The sequence below is a fragment of the Syngnathus typhle genome, linkage group LG13, assembly GCF_033458585.1.
Source record: "Syngnathus typhle isolate RoL2023-S1 ecotype Sweden linkage group LG13, RoL_Styp_1.0, whole genome shotgun sequence".
NCBI lineage: Eukaryota > Metazoa > Chordata > Actinopteri > Syngnathiformes > Syngnathidae > Syngnathus > Syngnathus typhle.
Genome location: NC_083750.1, coordinates 3,100,331 through 3,115,427, shown reverse-complemented (window position 1 = coordinate 3,115,427; position 15,097 = coordinate 3,100,331). Strand labels below are relative to the sequence as shown.

The following is a 15,097-nucleotide window of genomic DNA, read 5'->3' as shown; positions in this document are numbered from 1 at the left end:
TGAATCTTTATTGTAGTTTTATACACTTGATTGTTTTTTAAAGAATTTTTGTATTTTTAAACACTTTTGTAAAATTTTTAAAGTCAAACCGCAGAAACATTCTTATTTATTCAAATAAATAATAAAATTAATATGAGTAAATATACTGTTACAATATTCACACAAGACTTTTATGAACCTTTTTTGAAGCGTAAACGTGGCCCAGCGCAAGACTTTTATAATTTTATTTTCATACAGTATATTGTACTTTTAAATATGTTATTGTATTTTAAGCACTCTTTAAAACATTTTAAAGTGTCACGGCTCCTCTGCTCTTGCGTGCTAGCCGACTGTGTTTAGACACGCACGACAAGCAGACATGCAGTTCTATTCCGCTTGGCAATCGAGGAGCGGAGACGCGTGTGTAATGAAGAGCAAGTCTGAGGTGCTGCTGATATTTTGACGCAGACGGAGTGAATAAAGTGCGGGAGTCTGCAAGGACACAGATCAACATGTTCCCATTGGCCATTAGTGTCATATGGGCGGACAAAGCCCTGCGCTCCAAGTGACGCCGCAAAAAACCACGACCATCGGGGAGTCCTTGATGGAATAGGGTTGCACTGGCCTGTCTTGTTGCCAGGGTTATGTGTTTCATTGCATAAGACGCTGTGAATGCGAGTGTGTGTGCGTGTGTGTGTGTCAAAAACAAAAAAACAACAACAAAAATCCGCGATGCACCGAACCTATCCGCAATATTTGTTTAAAAAAAATCCGTGATAGAGCGAGGCCGCGATAAGTGAAGCATGATGTAGGATCACTGTAACTACTGTGTATGTACATAACATGTATCTTAAAAAAACGCCATCGTCAATGATGGCGCAATAAAGACGTAGACTTAATACCCAATGTGGATAATTTTAATGAAAAATATAAAATTGTTACGTGCTGCAGCTTTAACGATCACAAAGTATCTGAGAAACACTCTTTCTTTAAATCACACACTAACGCCATATGTCACTCAAATAAAATAAAGGTAGCCAATGATGATTAGTGAACAGCAGTTATACAAATGTTATTGTGAGAATGTGAGATTCCAGTGTGGTCAGCTATCTTGGCTCGTGTCCAAGGTGAAGGGGAGGAAGTATTCTCTGGCAAACTGGAAGACATCATTTGGTTTCTTGAGTAGTAAAAATTGCAGGAAGTCAGAAATGAGCGCACGGATTTCTGGGTGTGCTTTTAAGTATGACGCATGATCAGCCTTCAGCTCCTCCTGTAAAACATATAACAATGTTCAGATTAATTTGGAAGAATTACCAATTCGATCGAAAATATACACACAGAACTGTCACAGTATTAAATCTCAACATAAGAGTTGAAAAAATATAAATGACCCTTTTGAAACAATACCTACATTTTGATAGTGAGAGTCAGGGAGATACAGTAATTTAACAACATATAATTTTTGACATTCTGGCATTTTTCTTCTCACCTTTCTGTCCAAGAACTTTGAACGCATTTGTATATCTTCTTCCCACACCAGGGGCATTTTGTGATAAGCTATTAGAAAACAAACATACTGATAAACACAGTTCATTATGTGATAGAATTAGTACACTCTGTGCAATATAGGTGTGAATACCTTCCTCTTTCTGTGAAGGCAACTGCAGTAGTTTCATCACAACTGGAGAGCCCACCTGCAATCTGCTAGCAAGATGCCTAAACAAACAATTATCTCCACTATACTTGATGACTTTAGGTGTGGGTTTTTTTGGTCACAGGAAGAGTGCACATTTCACAAGTGCATGCACTTGTGATTTATAGATGTGGTGAGGCCTATTATGGTCAATTATCAGATGGGATCACCCCCTTTGCTTGACAAAATTTGCAATTTAGATATCATTTAATATTTTATTCTGCATTGATGCAATGAATCTTACCCATCAGGTAAAAAGTAACACTGCCATGTTGTAGGGCTTTCATCCACAAAATGAACAATTCTCTCCATTCCAAAGACCTCCACAGTCTCCCCCTCAATCTCAATCTGTTCCTCTTCTAGTCCTCGCTGATGAAACACAAACATAAGATTACAATGGGAAAAAAACTCACTTGAATTTGCTTAACCTTCATGTCTTGAATGTGGGAGGAAGCGGGATTACAGAGAGAACCAACGTATGATAAGGGAGAAAATGGACTGCACACTGGATGGTCAGAGAGGAGATTTGAAGAGGCAGACCGGCCTCGAGTCATCTAGGAAAGAGTGACCTCTAGTGGGCACAAAGGGGAATGGATAAAACTGTTTGGAACATGTCTCGACATATCCGTTTCTGGTCTTTCTCTTTCGCTCTCTTCGAGTTGGCGAGCCAACATTAGGATGATAAAACAGATGCTAAGCGTCAGCAGAGCCAATAAAGTGTTAAAAACTTGTGGTTCTGTAATTGTTGGCTAGAGCTCCAATTTTCACAACCCAATGGTATCTAAATATATATTTAGCCCTACAGAACGTGAAACCAAGCAGTTTTTTAATCACTCACAAAAGTCGTCCATCTGATGCGTAATTTCTGGTCAAAAGAGATGAAATTCATATGCTCTGGGACTTTCTTCCTCAACACAATAAGACGCATGAGCAAGAAGTTGGAACCCTCCGTTACAAGGCCTCTGAGGGCATCCATGGAATATGAAACACTGTCTCTTGTCACCTCCTGGACAAAAACACACATAAAGACATACACAAACTACCTTACAGTGAACTGGAACTTGAGTTTTATTATTGCGCTGGACATGTCATGCATTTGGTTCATGGGCCTTTAGTTGGGATTTACCTGACTGAATCCACCTCATAGCATGACTGTCATGTTAAAATTATAGAAACCATTAATAGCACAACATAACACGTCCACAGTGGCATAGCCAGGAATTTTTCCAGTATGGGCGCGCGCCCACGGGAAAAAAAATCGAACATCACCCACGCCGTTCGCTGATCGCTAAAACAACATCCGGGTCCGGGAGGCAAACGGTGAATGGATAACATCGCGCACATAGAATAGCGCAAGCACATTCGCGAAGACCGAAAGAAAAAAACGGCATGAAAATGAAGAATCGAAAAAGCTCGATTTTTTTCAACCGGGGCGCAGGGAGTCCTAACCGGGGCGCCACCCCGGCTCGCCCCGGCTTGGCTACGCCACTGCACGTCCATCACCTGCAGCACAGATACATTCTGATTCCAAGTTTCCCGAATAACATTTTTCCTTTGGTAGCATTTAAGTTGTAACTCACCTTTCCATCAGTGGTGACTTTATCAATGCTCATTTGTCCATCACATTGCACCATGTGACACCGCTTGTCCAAAATGTGGTCATCAAGCTAAAAAGAGATGCAAGTCATTAAAAGTATTATACAGGAGGTATGCCACAAATGTGTGTGCTGTAACACACTCCGTGACTTGCCTTGACATACTCGTGGTGGTCCTCCTCCAACACCTCGAGGTCAGCAGTTAGGTAGGCTAACATGGAATAGAAAAACACATTATACTGCAATCTGAAGCATTGCATCCAATTGAGAGAAGACGCTTATGTGTCCATGGTTATTCAGTCTGCCACATTTATTTTTATGTACAGGCTAGTTTTATGAGGTCGGTTCACCTGTCACCGTTGTTCCACACGGGGAGTTGTCGATGGCCCCCTGGCTTTGAGCATGAACCAGCATACATGGTTGATGGGCTCTGTGGGCAAACTCCACTGACACGCAGAACCTCCCGATGTCTCGACCCCCTTCTGACATGGTCACCAGAGAGTCCGCAAACACACATTTTGACAGCTCCACAGGCTCTGGCAAAGATAAGATGGTAACTTTAAATTTAAAACACTTTTGTCTTGAACAGCAAAAACAAAATGATGACAAGATATCATCATTATGTCTTCAAGAACAATGTCCATACACTTGTTTAGGAATAGTTATTTAAGTTTAATGAGCAATTGATTTGAATTGAATCATCTTTCTATTTTCGTCAACAATACAAGAAAGCTATATCAATGAACTCATGTTAAAAATGCTGCTTTATTTTATCAGATGGTTGGTCATCTATAATGAGGGATGGGAAATTTGACATTACAGTGCGCAAGGGCTGCTACTGAATTTCTATTCATTATTTTATTTTATTATAGTTTGCCGGTTATTTGAAATCTCATTCTAAATCTGGCCGTGTCTGGTCGTGGTTTGAGTGTTTCAGTACTACAGGCGCCAAAAACAGGTGGTCGTGCTCTCAGGCGTGTGCCTATGTTTTGTATAAATGATAGCTCGCCCATGGACTCACCAATGAGGGACAGGAACGTGATCGCTTCTTCGGAGACCACCATCTCAGCATCGTCCTTGGCTCGCTTGGTCTCCTCCAAGGGGTAATCTGGACTTTCCACCTCATCGGGGGCCTCCATTATCGTCCTGTGTTGAAAACAGACTTTCCACCCGTGGTGGGAAATATCAAACGCCGCATAAACTGGGTGGCAAGACGGACAAGCGTTACGACACACTAATTGTGGTCAACATTGTGTGCAGGTCTTTTGGGCTTCGCCACTGTAAACCCTCTTTTATGTTTCAGAGAACAGACGAGTTGTCAAGAGTTGTCACGGCAACCGGGGATTGAGTGCCGTAAAGCTGCGTGTAAGTGGGCAGGCCAATTTTGAAATAACCGACTTGACGCTCAACAAATTACTTCATCGTATTTGTAAGACATACACACGTATTTTATTTGATATTTTATTTTATTATCATCCATCCATAAATTGTATATATGTAAATCTCTTTTGCCTCGCTTCACAATTTTTAGGCGCACCGACCTTATTTGTGAGATAATGTTTTCCAAACATACAGAAATTACTGAAAAAAAAAAACATCTGTCCATTTTCACATACCGTGTGTGCCAACACGTTAGTCAATATAATCTGAATCGTGAATTAAAATGATGTAGACAAGTTAGTCTAAATTGGAAAACTTTTTTTAATGGGAATTTTATCACATATGTGTTTAGTTCACATGTTCGCATGGTTAATTTTTTCGTACCACATTCAAATATTGTACTTGTAAAACTGTTGAACACAAGAAACAGGCGGTTTCCTGAAGCTCATGAACGGCTTGTGACATCATACTTCTTCTTTCCTCAGAAATGTGTCATTGTCTTCAGACAGAGAGCAAAGGAATATCAACAAAGTGGGAGGTAAGAACTTTTTCTGAAGTTATCTTTATATTTTCACATTTAAAAAGGTAATGAAGGATATTTGCCATACAACCTTATTTATCACTGCTTGAGGAGTTAAGTCAAATTAACGTTGACAAAGCTGTATTGTTTTTGAACAATGCAAGATGGGAATATGTGTTTATGTCACTTGAACCAACATTTGAAAGTAACAGGAAGGCTATAGCAGCTCAAATGTCTATCGAAATGCCTTTGAATTTATCAAGCAGTTTACCAAACGACAGCTTTTTTTTTGTAAACACAAAGAGGAAGTTTGAAAAGACAGGAAAGTATTTTGCATTTGCTAATAACAGTATGTCTTGAGTCTTGTGAACAGCAATTCTTTTTCTTTGCTTGCTTATGTTTGTTTGCATGTGTGCACTTGCAGGTTGGCAATGAAGATGTGTCCGCTTCATCCACTAGTTTGCTGCAGTCTGCTGATTCTATGGGCCTTTCAAAGTGGTAGATAACGTTTGATCACTCGTAAAACGGTCACAAAATATGCACATTCATGCGCACGCACACACACACACGCACAAACACACGCACACACGCACATACACGCGCGCACACACACACACACACACACACACACACACACACACACACACACACACGCACGCACACACACGCATACACAAAATCATTTAATGGTGGTTACCATCCCGGAGTCAATTCACCATTATGGCCTCACTGCCAGACAAAAAGGGACAACAATTTAAACAGTAATCCCCGTGGTGCAAATCCAAAAATACAAAGTTCATCCGATGTACTGCATACGTATTCCTTTTCAGCGGAGACCACCAACGCGGAAGTCTGTCAGAATGAAAAATCCCCAGACAATGTATGAAACACATGCTTGAACTTCCAAGTTCCTATTCTGTGCAAATCCAACTTGCTTACATTTGACCCCGCTCCCTCCAGCTCCAACTGTTGAGTTCCTCATTGCATGAGCATAACTTTATGGATATTCACGAGGATAAAAACTTTACCTGCTTCCTTTATCCAACAAATTTACTCAACTGCTCGTGGACCTTCCCCACTTTAGATAAGGAGTCTCAACTTTATGTTCATATCAGGTTTGTATTTCTATTATTTGAACTTTACTCAATGGTGTAATGAACATTAATCAAAATGTTGACCCCTTTGCATTTTGTATCTGATTTTCCTTGCAGCATTTGTGATAATAACAGCACAGTTCAGCCCCTTAATCTTATATCAAAACAACATTCTGGATCAACGTGCATTGCTCTGAAGCAATATGAGTGGTTGTATGTGATCATTCAATTCAATGTGTCCCTGCACCATACATGGGCCGTCTACAGCTATGTGTACGACACTGAAATGATGGGTAATAGACAATGTGTTTCAATTCTGCTTTTTTAAAACAATTTCAAAAATATAGTATGATTTAGGAAATTATGACAAATTTGTTTTATTCTGAAAAATCTGTTCTAAATACAATAATCACAAAACTGCTAACTGGGTACTAATTCATTGTTTTATGTGCGAAAAATAAAAGTCTAAACTTTTGTGAGGAGGTATTTACATTGATGATGTATTAAAGTGAATTATTCCTGGATGAAACTGTTTTTATTTTTTTATTGTGTTGACAGAAGTCTTACCTCCACCTGGAAACATTTCTGCTTCAGTCAAAGATAAAGACCTGGTGGTGACCTGGAACAAGCCCCGCGGACGTGCTAACTCCAACTCCTTGTGCTTTGAATACGAGTTGGCTGTGGGCAACCCGGTAAATTATACTGTACTCTAAATAATATTGCCGACATAAAATACACACTATACTGTATGTTTAAATTGCTGTGATTCATTGGTGAACAGGAACAAATACTAATCCCAAGTCGCGAGCTGTCACATACAATGCCAAATGCCAATCCAGCTTCCACCTACAGTGTGAAAATCAGAACCAAGCAAACGTCCGATTGTTCAGGGTCGCGATCATGGAGCGACTGGAGTGACACTATCAGTGAGTATCAAGTCATTCTACCTTAAAATATTATACACCTTACCAGGGGTGATGGTCTGATTTTATTTAAGGTGTATTGAATTCTGAACAAATTTTCAACACTATACAGGAGTGTCTCAGAAAATTAGAATATTGTGATAAAGCTCTTTATTTTCTGTAATGCAATTAAAAAACCAAAAAGGTCATCCATTTTGGATTCATTACAAATCAACTGAAATATTGCAAGCCTTTTATTATTTTAAGATTGCTGATTATGGCAAACAGCTTAAGAAAACTCAAATATCCTTTCTCAAAATATTAGAATGTTTCCTCAGACCAAGTAAAAAAAAAAAAATTATAACAGCAAAACAAAATCATTTGAAATTGTCCATTAATGCACTCAGTACTTGGTTGGGAATCCTTTTGCACGGATTACTGCAACCAATGCGCATGTGGCATTGCTGAGCTGTTATGGATGCCCAGGATGCTTCAATAGTGGCCTTTCGCTCATTTGCATTGTTGGGTCTGGTGTCTTTCAGCTTCTCCTTCACAATACCCCACAAATTCTCTATGGAGTTCAGGTCAGGGGAATTGGCAGGCCAATCGAGGACAGTAATGTCATGGTCAGTACACCATTTACTGGTGGTTTTGGCACTATGGCCAGGTGCCAGATCATGCTGGAAAATGAAATCATCATCTCCATAGAGCTTTTCAGCAGACAGAAGCATGTAGTGCTCTAAAATCTGCATCTACTCTGGACTTGATGAAACACAGTGGACCAAAACCAGCAGCTGACATGGCTCCCCAAACCATCGCTGACTGGGAAATTCACACTGGATTTAAAGCAACTTGGATTTTGCTCCTCTCCAGCCTTTCTCCAGACTCTGGCGCCTTGACTTCCAAATTAAGTACAAAACTTGCTTTTGTTTGAAAAGAGGACTTTGGACCACTCTGGAATTGTCCAGTGCCTCTTTTCCATAGCCCAAGTCAGACACTTCTTCCGTTGTCTTGAGTTCAGAAGTGGCTTGACCATGGGAATAAGGCTATTGTAGCCCATTTCCCGGACACGTCTGTCAACAGTGGCTTTTGATACCTGGACTCCAGCTTCAGTCCATTGTCTTTGAAGATCCCCCAAATTCTGGAAGCGACTCTTCTTCACAATGCTGTTAAGGCTGCGCTCATCTCTCTTGGTTGTGCAGCGTTTCCTGCCACATTTCCCCCTTCCAACAGACTTTTTGTGGATGTGCTTTGAAACTGCACTCTGTGAACAGCTTGCTCTTTGAGAAATTTCTTTTTGTGTCTTACCCTCCTAATGGAGGGTGTCAATGATGGTCATCTGGACAGCAGTCAAATCAGCAGTCTTCCCCATACTTGTCATTTAGTTTACTGAACCAACCTGAGGGTTTTTCAAAGCTCAGGAAACCCTTGCAGGTGTTTGGAGTTAATTAGACGATTCAAGTGATTAGTTGACTCCCCTACTAGTATACGTTTTTATGATATTCTAATATTTTGAGATAGGATATTTGAGTTTTCTTAAGCTGTATGCGACAATCAGCAATATTAAAATAATAAAAGCCTTGCAATATTTCAGTTGATTTGTAATAAATCCAGAATGGATTACATTTTTGGTTTTTTAATTGCATTACAGAAAATCAAGAACTTTATCACAATATTCAAGTTTTCTGAGACAGTCCTGTACAACCTTAGTGGTGTCTGATTTTGAAGTCGCACCGTATTTTCTAGCTTTCATTTTCCAGTCTACTAAATGTAATCAGCTCAGTTCAGAGTGCAGTTAACACTTTTTTTTTTCTTTTTGTTTAACAGTAATACAACAGTCTTTTTACACATTCAACATCACGATAATCGTCGCAATCGCACTTGGAATACCTATGATCCTTCTGACTCTGCTGTTGTTGGTCCGCAATCACAGGTACTATCTTGGTTTTAAAATGTGACTCTGAAGTGATTTGCCTGGCCTAATTGTTTTTCTCACTTCGACTGAAAAACGTATTTATTTGTTTCGAAATTCACGTAACGCACGAACGCACTTATTCACTTTTTTTTTTTTTTTTTTAGGGTGGCACAGGTTCTGTATCCCACAATTCCTCGTCCCCCATTAAAGTACAAACATTTTCTGGAGGAAAACAACGCATTCAATGTAAGGATATGGCTACACTTGTTCGCACTTGTTGTACAATGAATCCCTCCACACACGTAATAATCAAGAAAATAACTTGTTTTTTTCTTCCTTAAAAATTTTTTATTTTAGTTTTATCATCCTGCTCCATCTGTGAAATATGAAGAGGAGATTACAGTGGTGGAGGATGCAGAGAAAAGTAATTAAAGTCATTTTAATGGCATGAATGAAACAATTATGACAGTCCTAATTTTTCTGCTTAATTTAATGGAATACTTTTTGATTTTAAATTAAATTACATTTTTAAAAGGAAATTAAGCCCGTTCAGACACGCTTGTCTTCAGTCTGGAACTATAATTATACTAGAAATGCTAACCACCTTATTAGAACAAAACATAAAATGACTACAAAGAGAGGAACTACTGACATATTGATGGGCAAAAACATACTAGTGTTCCGGATATGAAGGACAAACTGCAAGATTATTTACAATTTAATATGCCCAGAGGGGTCAATAATGGAGCGAGCATAGTAAAAGTGACATGTTGGCAAACACGAGATGCACAGCAGAGACAACGCAGTACACAACACTGACACTGTCAGATAAATTATGAGCTTCACGAAGTCAAATGTCCTTCTGTAATAATAAATGGCATATTTTCCTAGATTCTGCTTTGCTAAAACACCGGTTCTGTCGTCATACCAGGAGTTTGAAATGACAATACTGTATTTCTAAGGTCGAGCGGTTGGTGATACTGAGACATTATTAGTCAAAATGATTTAAAGCAGCGACGTCTCTTTTATAATCTTGTTTGCAGAGATTTTTTTTGGTCCTGATACTCGTTTGTAATTTGACACAACTGACAGACAGAACACCAGTGATGGATGCCCCTGTACTGCGTTATTCTTCTCGTGTTCACTTTGTCCACTTGATGAATGCGCTCTTCGCCAACAACACGACATCAATACACATTGTAGATGAACTCTTGTACTAGAGATCATTGAACTACTTTGTAAAAGAATATCAGGCACTATTTGTCGAGTGTTTCTCAAATTTGATCGCGCCAAGGAATATATTACATCAGAAAAAAAAAGAAAAATCCAGGATATATAGGTTATATTTTCCTTGTGATCACCTGATGACCACCAGCCTAAAAATGGATGGATTATATGTGCCAATATTTGGCCACATTTTATTACAATTAATACATTTTACAAAAAGGACACTTTTCCAGCATATCTTTTGCTTTGGATTTTAGCGTTAGTTAAGAAATGCTTTGTATTGTGCACCATTACTTGCATAATATACATGGGACAAAAATAAATACAATATAAACAATAGTGCAAGAAAAAATGCTAGGAAATAAAAGAAAGGAACCACTTAAATCCTTCAAATTCAAGACTGTACCTAAAATACAGTGCCTTGCGAAAGTATTCGGCCGCCTTGAACCTTTCAACATTTCAGGCTTTAAACATAAAGATATGAAAGTTTAATTTTTTGTCAAGAATCAAAAAGTGGGACGCAATCGTGAAGTGGAACAAAATTTATTGGATACTGTGTTTTTCCATGCATAATGCGCAAAATTTAACAAATTTATTGTCCTAAAATCTGGGGTGCGCAATATGCATGGGTACAACAATTTTTGAAGAAAATCTCTCTCGAAATAAAACTTGAAATCACACCTTTCTTGTTTGTTGTCAATCGTGCATCGCATTCAGCCATCCTGCCCAACACAGTCAGTAAAATTCATAATTGACGACACATCGTTTAATGCGATGGTGCAATCCTTGATGGTGTGTGTCAAATATTGTTTGTTTTTTAATCTCCATCGCAGACCGGATATCATACGGAGGCCGCCATGACAGTATGCGCAGAACGGATGCGCAAGACACGTCAGCTATGTAAAGAGCGAGAGTTCAGTTCTCTACCTATGTTGCAGGTCCAAACCATGATGCTGCCACCACCATGTTTGACAGTGGGGATGGTGTGTTCAGGGTGATGAGCTGTGTTGCTTTTATGCCAAACATATCGTTTTGCATTGTGGCCAAAAAGTTCAATTTTAGTTTCATCTGACCAGGGCACCTTCTTCCACATGTTTGGTGAGTCTCCCAGGTGGCTTGTGGCAAACTTTAAACGAGACTTTTTGTGGATCTCTTTGAGAAATGGCTTTCTTCTTGCCACTCTTCCATAAAGGCCAGATTTGTGCAGTGCACGACTGATTGTTGTCCTATGGACAGACTCTCCCACCTCAGCTGTAGTTAGTATCTGCAGTTCATCCAGAGTGATCATGGGCCTCTTGGCTGCATCTCTGATCAGTCTTCTCCTTGTTTGAGATGAAAGTTTGGAGGGACGGCCGGGTCTTGGTAGATTTGCAGTGGTCTGATACTCCTTCCATTTCAATATAATTGCTTGCACAGTGCTCCTTGAGATGTTTAAAGCTTGGGAAATCTCTTTGCATCCAAATCCGGCTTTAAACTTCTCCACAACAGTATCTCGGACCTGCCTGGTGTGTTCCTTTGTCTGCGCTTTAAACAGAACCCTGAGACTATCAAAGAGCAGGTGCATTTATACGGAGACTTGATTACACACAGGTGCATTCTGTTTATCATCATCAGTCATTTAGGACAACATTGGATCATTCAAAGATCCTCACTGAACTTCTGGAGTGAGTTTGCTGCACTGAAAGTAAAGGGGCCGAATAATATTGCACGCCCCACTTTTCAGTTTTTTGTTTGTTAAAAAAAGTTTAAATTATCCAATACATTTTGTTCCACTTCACGATTGTGTCCCACTTGTTGTTGATTCTTGACAAAAAATTAAAATTTTCATAGCTTTATGTTTGAAGCCTGAAATGTGGTGAAATGTTGAAAGGTTCAAGGGGGCCAAATACCTTCGCAAGGCACTGTACATTTCATAACCTATGACCGTTAGGCTTCAAGTTCTTCCAAGCACATACTGCACTTGCCCAATTCCCAATTAGAAATAAAGTACATAAAGACCCAATTTAGAGATTGTCGGACAATCAGACGTCTCATCATCCCTGGCAGTGTCAGGCTTCGGAGGGAATTGGAAATAGAGCAGGGCGACCAAGTGCAGCTTGGACCAGGGTTTATTGGAGGAACTCAAAATACAGACTTAGTAAACTAACATAACTCACTTACAAAACCTAACAACAAGACTGACCGAAAATAACGTGGAACAAAAAGACATCATGACATTAACACAACAATAACTAGACTGACTGACCAGGACGTGAGACAAGAAAACAACAGGACCTGACGACAACAACAATGATCCGACAGGGAGTGACACACAAACAGGACTTAATATACAAGACACGAAACACGAGGCAGGTGACCGCGGTTACATTGATTGAGATGACACAGGAAAGGAGGGGCGACGCAAACAGAAACCATGGCAACCTAGACACATAGCAAAACTGGGGACGAGACATGACAGGCAGTTTGTCAAATCTTCTTCTGTCCAGCCCCCAACGTGCTGATGGCTTGCAGCTCTGGAGAAAACATCGCTTTCAGATCTTTATTTTTCTGTAGGAAATTGTCCAGCATCTTCAGCTGATTGGAATCCTGGGAAAAGAAATCGGAGTGGCTATTATTATTCATATATATATTTAAGAAAATATGATTCTGGAGAGCAAACAACCCATAGTACTGAATTTGAGTTGTTTCAAACATTTGCAGGACACGAAAATCAAAATCCCTATGAAAGCCATGTAGAAAGGAAACTTTCATGATTGAACTATGCTGAATTCCAATTTACTTTTCTCACCATTGTTTCATCTTCAGCCATCTGGCGCAACTCCCACAGCATCTCTCGTATCAAGTCAGCCTCCCATTTGGTGATTAATTCAGGGGTTACATCGTCAATCACAGAATCAGTAGCTAGTTCCTCGCCATTATAGTCCACAGCGTCAGTAAAAGATATTGACAAGTCAACAGCCAGCATCTGAAACAGAACGTTGTTAAGTGCTGAGTGCAACACTCGTTAAATTGCTAGAGTGTTGCCCAATTCCAAACATGCTCACCCGAGTTATCATGTTTTCAGCCAATTGCATTCCGCGTACTTCGCTGAACAGCCGCACAAAATGTTGCAGTGCAAGCTTGAACTTTATCATCCATGCATCCGATACATGTTGGTTAGCAGAATGCATGAGATGATTCCTGCATTTGATCAGCTGCAACACACATACACAACACAACCAATTGTTGAGACAGTATCTAAACAACTTTCACAACATTAATCTGTGTACACTACGCGGCTCCAGTTTTGCACATAAATGGAACGAAAAAAAATTTGAACACACAAGAATGTATAATTTTAGAGTGGCACTTTACATTGGGTTTCATAAATCATGAAAAAAAAATCCAAGTGCTATTTATTAACTGGCATATTACGGATGCTAACCTCTCTCACACAAGATGAATTTTTATACGAGTTTACAGAGGCAAAGCAGTCACAGAAGTTGATGAGGTTGAGCAGAGCAGAAGGATCACACTGATCTACTGCATTCACATGGCCCTGACCTCGTGGCATGTAAGCCTGGAAAGACATATGGCAAAAGAATAGTATTGGTTAGTATTAAAATACTATTTATATCTAGGAGAGCAACATGTGGTAAAAGCAAAGCAAAGCAGTTACAAAAAAAAAAAAAAAAAAGTACTTCCATTAGATAGCAAAATAGACAATAAATCGTTTACACATCAGATCAAGTTCATTGGAATCAGGTTGTGTAAAGCTTCTGCTATATTCCTTAAATGTTGTGTACCTTAGCCAACTCCCAGTGGCGTGTCCTCCACGCAGAAGGAATGCAGTTGTCCCAGTTGAGATTGGAATTAGGTTGTCTGTGGTGGTTGAGAATCTCAGACCTCCACTGTAAACACGGGCTACATGCCCTGGAAAGCTGGAAAACAGCTGTTTTACATTATTTAAATTGTGAAAGTAACTACGTACAAATACATTCATAATGTACTAAGGTAGATTCTGCAGTTATCTGTACTTCACCTGAATAATCAATATTCTACGTTCGAGCAAGCCATAGAGCTCTACTAGTAAACATAGAGCGTCGGAGTACTTTTACTAAGTCTATTGAGAACAATAAACAATCTTGTCTTGGACACCGCTAAAAGTAACAGAACAGAAAGTGTTTTCACACCTTAATGTCCCCGGACTGGCATGATTGTTGGCATTGTTCACGGAGAGAAGGATTCATACGGAGCAAAGCTTGGTGAAAACCTTGCATCTGCTCATTGGTGAAGTTATGGAGAACGTCTTTCAGGATATACAGACAACGTCCTGCTTTGAGCCAGCTTGCGTATTCTCTGTCGTTGAGACGCGCTACAAGATATTCTTCACACATTCTGTCTTCTGCTTTCTTCGAATAAACCCATTCGCAAAGTGTACGAGGAAGAAGAAAATAAGCCCCGCCCCTCACCTGCAGTCAGGCATCTCGTCGGTAGACGGCACTGTTGACCACCTTTTTACTATGAAAACAGAATTCACAGCACCGTTGAAGCTTAGATGTTTTGTATACAAAAGCAATAATCTTAAACTAAATCGCAATTATTATGTTGAATTGTAATGTTTCGTATAGGATGCGCAGGTCAACCTGCACAATTCAGTAGTGAGACGAGGTAAAACACACTACTCGGGTAGAAGTATATATACTTGTGTTAAAAACAAAACAATGGTAGAATAAAGGGTGGTGGTCATGTAAGAACAATTTGATTCAGTAAGCATGTGAACAGTCTGGCCTTGCAGGTCAGAGTTTTGACA

The 15,097-nt window shown here is 39.6% G+C and overlaps 3 protein-coding genes across 4 annotated transcripts; 1 reads left to right on the top strand and 2 right to left on the bottom strand.

Moving 5' to 3' along the window:
- Window positions 1-880: 880 nt before the first annotated feature.
- Window positions 881-4,599, bottom strand: catip (ciliogenesis associated TTC17 interacting protein). Of its 2 annotated transcripts, none has more exons than XM_061294786.1 (9): window positions 4,289-4,599; window positions 3,618-3,803; window positions 3,423-3,478; window positions 3,253-3,339; window positions 2,511-2,678; window positions 1,917-2,041; window positions 1,619-1,695; window positions 1,469-1,536; window positions 881-1,249 (listed from the first exon to the last, which is right to left on the bottom strand). In XM_061294786.1, exons 1-9 carry the CDS (start codon window positions 4,404-4,406, stop codon window positions 1,082-1,084), a joined length of 1,053 nt encoding a protein of 350 aa, XP_061150770.1. In that variant the 5' UTR covers window positions 4,407-4,599; the 3' UTR covers window positions 881-1,081. The 2 variants fall into 2 exon arrangements, with proteins under 2 accessions (XP_061150770.1, XP_061150771.1); XM_061294787.1 differs by having other exon boundaries at window positions 3,618-3,749.
- A 533-nt stretch (window positions 4,600-5,132) lies between these two features.
- On the top strand, window positions 5,133-9,538 carry LOC133165273 (granulocyte-macrophage colony-stimulating factor receptor subunit alpha-like). The gene is made up of 10 exons (XM_061294788.1): window positions 5,133-5,185; window positions 5,592-5,665; window positions 5,998-6,047; window positions 6,128-6,282; window positions 6,379-6,554; window positions 6,820-6,953; window positions 7,043-7,187; window positions 8,991-9,096; window positions 9,243-9,324; window positions 9,436-9,538. Exons 2-10 carry the CDS (start codon window positions 5,599-5,601, stop codon window positions 9,508-9,510), a joined length of 990 nt encoding a protein of 329 aa, XP_061150772.1. The 5' UTR covers window positions 5,133-5,185; window positions 5,592-5,598; the 3' UTR covers window positions 9,511-9,538.
- Window positions 9,539-12,395: 2,857 nt separating this feature from the next.
- On the bottom strand, window positions 12,396-14,681 carry LOC133165274 (uncharacterized protein CXorf38-like). Its single transcript, XM_061294790.1, has 6 exons — window positions 14,478-14,681; window positions 14,091-14,225; window positions 13,730-13,864; window positions 13,350-13,499; window positions 13,094-13,270; window positions 12,396-12,891 (listed from the first exon to the last, which is right to left on the bottom strand). The coding sequence occupies exons 1-6, from the start codon at window positions 14,679-14,681 to the stop codon at window positions 12,772-12,774; spliced, it is 921 nt and encodes a 306-aa protein (XP_061150774.1). The 3' UTR covers window positions 12,396-12,771.
- Between the last annotated feature and the right edge of the window lie 416 nt (window positions 14,682-15,097).